General features: G+C 52.4%; 1 protein-coding gene across 1 annotated transcript in view; it reads right to left on the minus strand.

Moving 5' to 3' along the window:
• Positions 1 to 3620: 3620 nt before the first annotated feature.
• The window catches only part of LOC104401853 (ubiquitin carboxyl-terminal hydrolase CYLD-like), a 12324-nt gene continuing 7065 nt past the window's right edge, over positions 3621 to 8879 (minus strand). Inside the window, exons 8-14 of the mRNA XM_010009563.1 lie at positions 8573 to 8664; positions 7656 to 7722; positions 6140 to 6272; positions 5733 to 5841; positions 5413 to 5531; positions 4192 to 4411; positions 3621 to 3805 (exon numbers count right to left, since the gene is read on the minus strand). Of these exons, the coding sequence (XP_010007865.1) occupies positions 3621 to 3805; positions 4192 to 4411; positions 5413 to 5531; positions 5733 to 5841; positions 6140 to 6272; positions 7656 to 7722; positions 8573 to 8664 (925 nt within the window). The remainder of the gene's footprint in view (positions 3806 to 4191; positions 4412 to 5412; positions 5532 to 5732; positions 5842 to 6139; positions 6273 to 7655; positions 7723 to 8572; positions 8665 to 8879) is intronic.

The following is an 8879-nucleotide window of genomic DNA, read 5'->3' on the forward strand; positions in this document are numbered from 1 at the left end:
GGAGGGCCCTGCTCATCCCCTGCTTGGGACCAGCTCTTCTTCACGCTCTTTTGAAGACCAAGTGACGACATTGGGAATCAATGGCCCTAACAGCACCGTGGTGCTCAGCTGAAGACCCTGCACAAACTGGAAGAGTACCCAGAGATCCCAAAGCTGGGAACAGAGGGATGGGGCAGGTGGAGCTGGGAGGTCCTTCTGGAAGGGATGGTCCTTCCCTGCCCATCTTGGTGGTCCTGCATCTTCTGCCATGATGGTGCTGCCCACCTCAATGCTTTTGCCAAACCCTGTGCCTTCTGCTGTGGCAGCACTGCCCACCTTGGTGGCCCTGTCCTGTCCCTTCAGTGGTGGCAGCTCACACTGAAGCTCCTCAGTGGCACAAGAAACCAAGTCTTGAGTGTACAAGAAGGGCTCCTACCATGGAAATGTCCTCTGGGACATCCCTGGCAGATGCACTTTGCCCCTTCTCTTTAGGCTTTGGCTCTGTGGCCACATTCCAGCTCTTCCCATTTTATATGGAGCTGGAGGCCAACAACTGGTTGATGCCAACTCCATGTTGGCACCTGCACTCTGGAACCTGATGTTCCTTAGTCCTTGGAATTAGCTTAATTCTATGCAAGAGATGAAATAAAAGCCTTTACCCACCTACACCCACCCCATGGGACTGCTCTGGTCCTTCAAAACTCTTGTGGCCTTCAAATGTAACATCCTTGACTTCACTGCATGTAACTGATGAAGGTGGCATGAAAAGCAAGTGTAGACCCATGAGAGCAGTTGGGGGTGACCCGCAGGTGCCACGTGGCATCTCATGGCCCTGATTCCAACGGAAATCCCACCGTAGCTCCACTGGGGTAGGGTCATGCCCCGGCAGTGACTGGTTGAAGGCTTTAGCAAAACAGGAGCAAGAAAAGCTGGGGATGGAATGGGAAGGAAACCTGCAGAGACTCAACCAAGACATGAAGAGCTGCTCTGATCCTGCCCTGCTGAGGCGCTGGCACAGGGTGCCCAGAGGAGCTGTGGCTGCCCCATCCCTGGCAGTGTTCAAGGCCAGGTTGGACATAGGGGCTTGGAGCAACCTTCTCTAGTGGAAGGTGTCCCTGCCCAGGGCAGGGGTTGGAGCTGGAGGAGCTTTAAGGTCCCTTCCAACCCAACCCATTCCCTGTTTCCATGTTGTACCTGCAACAGGCAGATAGTCAATCCTTTCCCCTGAGCTTGTAAAATGTTCAGACCCAAAAGTGTCACGTTCAGACCCAAAATTGTCACGTACCCATGGAAAAGGTGCAGTGAGGACAAGAGGGAAATGCCCAACCCCCGCCCTGCATCACCCACCCCCCCAGGAGCAGTTGTGGTTTAGAGCTTTGCAGCACTCAGTGAGGGGGAAGAGGAAGAACTTAAGAGAGTTCAACAAAGCCTTGGGCGATGGTCTCTTGTTTCCAGACAAGGCTGGAGGCTGCTGGTGCAGTGCTCCAGCCCTGGCACTGGACCACACTGAGCACGTTAAGAGAGAAAACACAGAACTCCAGGAAAACCAGGAATAGTTTGCTATTAAAAGTTGCATTTTTAGAGCAGAATCCCCAGGGACTGAGAAGTGCAACCCCAGCGTACCTGAGTCCAGACAATCCTGAGGCCTACGGAGAGAAGCAACTTGGAGCAGATGAAGGCAGTGGGCTTCAGCATGCTCAGCCCTCTGCATGGCCACAGGGGAGCAGCTCATCAGTGCAGGAGAAGGCTAAACCCATCCCTGGGATGATCTGCTGCTCTCTCCTTGTCAGGCCCTTCACCACTGGTGCTTTGGCTTTGCCCAGACCCATTTTGAGTAGCTCCAAGGATGGAGAATCCACGACCTCCTTGGAAACCTGTACCAGAGTCTGTCATCCTCATGGTGAAGAAGCCTTTCCTGATGTTCTGAGCGATCCTCTTGTGTTCCTGTTTGGGCCCAGGGCATGTTGTCTTGTCACGGGGCACCACAGAGAAGACCCTGGCTGTCTTCTTTGCACCCCCCCCTTCAGACATTGATGAGTTTGACCCGAGTCTTCTCTTCTCCAGTCTGAACAGTCCCAACTCTCTCAGTGTTTCCTCATGGGAGAAATGCTCCGGTTCAGCTTCATGGTCCTTCACTGGACTCTCTCCATCTTTCTTATCCTGGGGAGCTCCAAATGGGATCCAATACTCCAGCTGTGGCCTCACCAGTGCTGAGCAGAGGGGAAGGATCCTTTCCTTGACCTGCTGCCACCGCTTTTGCAGCCCAGGACATTGTCCACCTTCTGTGTCCTCATGGTCAACTTGGTGCTGAGGCTCAAATGCTCGAGACAGTTGGAAGCTGACTTCACATTAACTGTGGTAACAACCTGGGTTCATTCCACACCAGCCACCACACAGAGAAATAAGACACCCCAGACAACAGCTACAACCATCAGGCTGTGAGGTCCCCTTTAGCATCACAACCTCTGCTGTCAGCCAAAAAAGAACCTAAAGCTGCAACCTGCATTAAAGAGGGAAGAAAAAGAGCAGGAGGGGGACTGCAGCTGCACATCCGGAGCTCCTGGATGCATCCACTGAGGATGTGGGGTCCTGCAAGTGCAATTTGGGCACCCCAGTTCATCACTGACTCCTATAACAGCTTCCTCCTGCCACGACAGCATGAGCTTAATGGCAGAAAACCGCCAGTTTGCACATTTATTTAGTTGAAGGAATGACAATTCCCACCCAGAGACCTTTCTACAGTCACAGCAAATCCAAGAGTGCTCTTTTTCACCCTTGGAATTCTGTTAGTGGTCTTTAGATCTCAGGAGTGGGTGCAGAGATGGGACAGAAAGTGCTTGAAGTGAGATTAAAACACCCCATCATGCAGCAATAGTGCAGCCTTTGCAAGAAAGAGGAAGCAAAACACGTTGTCCCTCTGCTCCATCTTTCTTCCAGTTTTGTTCTGGAGAGACACATGGATTTTAAAGCCTCAAGACATCCAGTGACCTCATGGTTGATAATAGGGATGGTGGGTACAAGTGCTGGGTAAGGGAAGTGCAGTCACCTCAGGGACCCACCTTTAGGTGTGGGGCCCATCCCAGACCCCAAGAAACCCTCATCCTGACCCATCTCTTCACCACAGTGGTGCAGCTCACACCTCCTGCATTGCTCACTGCACAAGTCCATGTGAGGATGGTTCATGCAGGGTAACGCTCTGGTTTTCTTGTGCTCTTTGCAAACCTGAGGAGAACTGTTCATGTCTTGATTAAATACTGGTCCTCAGCTTGATAACTGCTCATGTTTCCTTAAATGCTGGTCCTATCTCATCACTGGAAGGGAAAAAAGGATGTTGGGGAGGATTCTGAGGTAGGGCAGAGCTGCAGAGTGGGGAGGAAAGAAGGTGGAAAGAGAAGGGAGGAAATAAGAATGGATCTGAGTGTAAGGAATTCAGAGTCCAGGTCTGCAGAAGTACAGCTCTCACTTGATGGGATTTAACTAACCCAGGCTGCTGTGGACAGCTTCATACCAGACACTGGAAGAGGCAAGAAGAGGCTGAAGTGCAAGTTTGGTGTACCCAGACTTGGCTGCTCTCACTGATGCCAAGCTCCAGGGTTGATCCATGTTCATGTTCCCACCACCTCTGCTCTGCAGCACCAGGGTCACTTGTAAAGTGCCATCTTCTTGCTCTGGTACATGTACATGTAGGCATCACAGAAGAGGCGCTTGGCCACTCCCTCCATGTCCCGAGGCTGCTCCAGGGCCAGCCCAGCCAGTGGCAAGTCCAAGTACTTGGCAACTTCAGGGCACAGGGTTACTGTGGGAATGTTGAAGCCGTTTTCACCACCTAAGAGAGAAAGAAGAAAAGTCCAAACTGGGCCTTAAGGGACCTACAGCTCAAGCAGACACCATCTGGCTCTAAACTGAAGGAGGGGAAGTTCAGGTTGGAGATAAGGCAGAAGCTCTTCCCTGTGAGGGTGCTGAGGCGCTGGCACAGGGTGCCCAGAGAAGTGGTGAATGCCCACTCCCTGGTAGTGTTCAAGGCCAGGTTGGACAGAGCCTTGGGTGACACGGTCTAGTGTGAAGTGTCCCTGCCCATGGCAGGGGGTTGGAACTGGGTGGTCTCAAGGTCCTTTCCAACCCAAACCCTTCTGTGATTCTATGATCACACTGAACACTCAATGTGGTGCCTCAACCCGAGAGCTCTGGAGGCAGGTGGGGAAGTGTCCTCACCATGTCTGTCGGCCATGCTGTCGAAGAACATCCAGTGGTCATTCTCAGGGCCATACTTCACAAAGGAGACATAGTGACTGGTCTCGATGCAGAGCACTGCAAAGAGCTCCATCTTCTCATGAGGGACCTGCTGGCAGCCCTGGGGGCTCCGCGTGTGGAATTCCTCTGGGATGTGCAGCTCTCTTGGCTTGTGTGTTTTGCGGCGGTAGTGAGAGTGAACCTGAGGAGACAGGATTTGGGGGTTGGAACCGGATGATCTTAAGGTCCTTCCCAATTCAAACCATTCTGTGATGGGGTGGCACTGCTGAGAGGGCAGAATTGAACCTGGCCTGCCACAATGAGGAGGGTGTGGGGGTCAGATCCTCAGTTTATTCCCCACTGATCTGACTCCCATGGTCCCTGCATGGGAGGGAATGGAACTGCATCATCAGGCTTCATAAAATCATGGAATGGTCTGGGTTGGAGGGGAGCTTAAAGCTCCTCCAGCTCCAACCCCTGCCACGGGCAGGGACACCTTCCACTAGAGCAGGTTGCTCCAAGCCCCTGTGTCCAACCTGGCCTTGAACACTGCCAGGGATGGGGCAGCCACAGCTTCTCTGGGCACCCTGTGCCAGCGCCTCAGCACCCTCACAGGGAAGAGCTTCTGCCCCAGAGCTCATCTCAATCTCCCCTCTGGCAGGTTAAAGCCATTCCCCTTGTCCTGTCCCTGCATCCCTTGTCCAAAGCCCCTCTCCAGGTTTCCTGGAGCTGGTAGCTGCTCTAAGGTGTCCCCTTCAGGAGCCTTCTCTTCTCCAGCTGCCCCAGCCCAGCTCTCTCAGCCTGGTTCCAGAGCAGAGCTGCTCCAGCCCTCGCCCATTTCCATGTGTTGTTGCCCCAGAGCTGCACACAATACCCCAGGCTTGGCAGCAAGAAGCTGAGATGGGAACGTGCCACCCTCCAAGAAAGGCCAGAAAGCTGTAGGAATGCTCCTGCTGGGACAACATTGAGGGCCCAGTGCTCTGTTTGTTCTTATTTGGGCTCTCTGTAAGCAGAGGGTTTAGTATCATGTGGCACCAAACCCTGCTCATACTGATGTGGTGGTGGGACTGATGCTTAGGAAGAGGTCCTGAACATTCCTCCTGAAAGGCTGCAGGGACAACATGGGAAACAAGGGCCTTCTGGGGGTTCAGTCTGCTGCCAGCACCAAAGCAGGTTTGATGAGCAGACAAAGGAGATGAATACCCGTCTGGAGCAGGAGCTGCAGAACTGCTTCAGGCCCGTAGCTGCGAACACCTTGTCCTTGAAACACTCGGAACACTCCAGGGCGGCAACATCACCACACAGGCAGCACTCCCTGGGACCTGCAGGGGCAACAGGGGTGAGAAGATGGGTCTTTTCCAGCTCTCACCTGAAATCCAGCTTGTCCTGCCAAAACTGGTGTTTGGAGCAGAAGAATCACACCATGATCCCACCCCACATCTGCTCCAGCCCAAAGAGGTGAGACCTGTCACCTGGTTCCTCACAGGCCCAAGCAGCAGCTTCACCACAGCCCAATAACTTACTGTCAAGCAGCAGATCTGTTATATCCAGCTCCAAGGAAGGAATGATTTTGCTGAACATTTTATACTCCTTCCCAAAACGTGGCATTTGGATTATGAAGCAAGATGGGATCTGGGGAAAGAAAGACAAACAAGTCACCCTGTGAGAAGAGACAAGCTCCAAAGACTCTTCTCTCCACTTTGCTACGGGGGGTAAAGGCTTCTTGCTCTGGCTCGTCCCAAGATGAAATTGCAACAGGGAAAGTACAGCCCTCTTCCCAGGTCATGCTGAGATTCCCAAGGTTCTTGTGACTGTATCCTGCTTCTGTGTAGCACTGGATATCAGACTCCAGGATACCAGGCACAAGTATGTTGGAGGAAGCAAGAAAGAGGCAGCAGAGAGCAGTGTAGGCAGAAGGCTCTGGGCTCACCTCCACTAGCTTCAGATCAGAGGACAGGAAGGAGCGTTCCACTAACTGCTGCACGTCAGGAACCACCAGATCCTCCTGTTTGTCCATAAATATCTGGTAACAGTAACAGTCCTGCTCCTTCTGGCCTCCTGACCTGCAAGGAGTGGGCATGGGGCTTGTTTATGTGGTGCCGCAAACATGGGAGCTCCCAAACATGGGGGGTTTGTCCTGCAAGAGCTTCCGGGCCCAAGGCACCAAAGGGCTGCTCAGTGCAACACTGACATGAAGCTGGTTTTCCACCCAGCAATATTGATTCCTCAGCCTGGAGAAGCTGCTGGAGACCTCAGAGCAGCTCCCAGGGTCTGACGGGGCCTCCAAGGATGCTGGAGGCGGACCTTCATCAGGGACTGGAGTGACAGGACAAGGGGTGATGGGTTCAAACTGAAACAGGGGAAGTTCAGGTTAGATCTAAGGAAGAAGCTGTTCCCTGTGAGGGTGCTGAGGTGCTGGCACAGGGCGCCCAGAGAAGCTGTGGCTGCCCCATCCCTGGCAGTGCTCAAGGCCAGGTTGGACACAGGGGCTTGGAGCAACCTGCTCTAGTGGAAGGTTTCCCTGCCCGGGGCAGGGGTTTGGAGCTGGATGAACTTAAGGTCCCTCCAACCCAAACCATTCCATGAGAAATAATTGCCATGAGAAGAGGATACAAACATCATCTTTCTTCAGCCTCATTACCCCTCTGTAGCATCACATCCTGCTCCTACAAGCAAAACTCAATTTCCCCTCCTTGATGGAAACACTAAAAGAGGCTTCAACATGCTTTAAACCAAGTGCACTACAGCAGAATCAAACTCCTCCTCAGATGAAGGCTCTATTTATACCTTCACACACCAACCTCGGTGCATTCAGAAGGTGTGGGAGATGTTCTGCACATAACTCACCCCCTGCAGCCCTGAGCCAGCACAGAAAGGATTTCCTTCAGCTGAGCCTGTGCAGAGGAGCTGCAGCACAGAGACATCTTTGTGCTCAGCCTTTCCAAGCACTCCATGATCTGCAGCTTGACTGACACCTCAACAAAGCAGCACAGAAAGCAAACAATCCCCCTCTGTGCTCCTCAACAGCACAGTTATTTTTGGCTTCCTTCAGCCTCTCATCCTCTTTGTAGAGCCCTGAAATCTGGGAGTGCATCCATGGAGTGCCTGTTTGAGAGGCTGCAGGATCTGAGCCAGCTTGGCAGGTCTGGACACATCCCAGATGCATCCAAAGGCTGTCAGATGCTTCTTGCTCTGCACTGAAGTTGGACACTGTGTTTCCCAAAGCACTGCTGGCTCCCCCTGAGGGGACACAAGGGGTTTAGGCCAGTTCTCTGAAGGTGGCACCTCCAGAAGTGTCTTTACCTGGATGTGTCACCTGGAACAAGATCACAGGGGGGAACTGTGCTTCCAAAGCCACAATGAAAGGGTGTAAGGAACACCCAGTGACTGTGAGGTGGTAACTAAAGAGCCTGGGTAAGATAAATCACTTGGACATCAAAACTTACTGCAGCTTCAAGAGTGGTTCTATCCCCAGGATCTGGTGCATGATGAGATTGAGGAACTCCTCAGGATCTGGAAGGTGAGAGAAAAGCATGGGTCAAACCACACCAGGAATACTCTGACCCCAGGGCATCCAGAAGGCAAAAGCTGCCAGATCAACATGAACCAGCATTTCCTGAACGTGGAATGTCCTGGTTTACTCTAGGTAAGGGCAAAATGGGGCGAAAAGTTGGGTGAGCCTGAAGAAACCAAAGCAGCCTTCACATACTGCTCTCTGAGAAGCCTGAGACCAGCAACACCAGCTCAGAGACTTTAGTGGACTGTTCCTAACACCAAAAGTATAAACTCAAAGTGAAATCTGGGACAACTCTGGAAATTGAAGCAACTCAACAGCAGTTAAACCATCCCTGGCTAAAGTCAAGACCTAATAGTACAAACCACGAGTGTTGCTCACTGACAAGATAACCTGGCTCTGGAGGAATCAATGCCACTTGTTTACTATCTAGATACTCAGAGGTTGTTGAAGTGATGTTTAGCATTAGTGTGATCCATTTCCTTGTTGTAAACTACACAGGGCCTTGCTAAGGGAATGTGGGGATTGCAACCAGAGGTTGATGGGCTTCAGCTGGAGGATGTTCCTGCTCATTGCAGGGGGTTGGAGCTGGATGATCTTTGAAAGTCCCTTCCAACCCATGATTCCCATCTTTCCATCAGACTTCAGCATAAATTTTCAGCTGAGAAGAGTTTTAAAAGCTGAAACTACATGAGATGTGCATCTGTCTGTAAGTGAACACGTAATGCATGCAGCAGGCATGTCAGTGCACGTGCCTGGAAGCAGCACACAGTGAAGGTGTCAGCCCGGTGCCTGGATGAGGCAGAACACAGGGAATCAGGCCAGGGAAGGCCCCAGAGAGGATCTCACCTTTCTCAGCGTTGGTAAAGCTTGAACACTGGCCCTTGTCAGTCAGCTGCTCCCTGAGGTGCATCACACTCCTGGCCTTGACAAAACCAGTCCTAGAAACAAGAAGGAGCTGTAGATGATCTCTCCAGGGTATTGAAATCATGGAATGGGTTGGGTTGGAAGGGACCTTAAAGCTCATCCCGTTCCAACCCCTGCCATGGGCAGGGACACCTTCCACTAGAGCAGGTTGCTCCAAGCCCCTGTGTCCAACCTGGCCTTGAACACTGCCAGGGATGGGGCAGCCCGAGCTTCTCTGGGCACCCTCTGC

The sequence above is a fragment of the Nestor notabilis genome, unplaced genomic scaffold (assembly GCF_000696875.1).
Source record: "Nestor notabilis isolate BGI_N333 unplaced genomic scaffold, ASM69687v1 scaffold12652, whole genome shotgun sequence".
NCBI lineage: Eukaryota > Metazoa > Chordata > Aves > Psittaciformes > Psittacidae > Nestor > Nestor notabilis.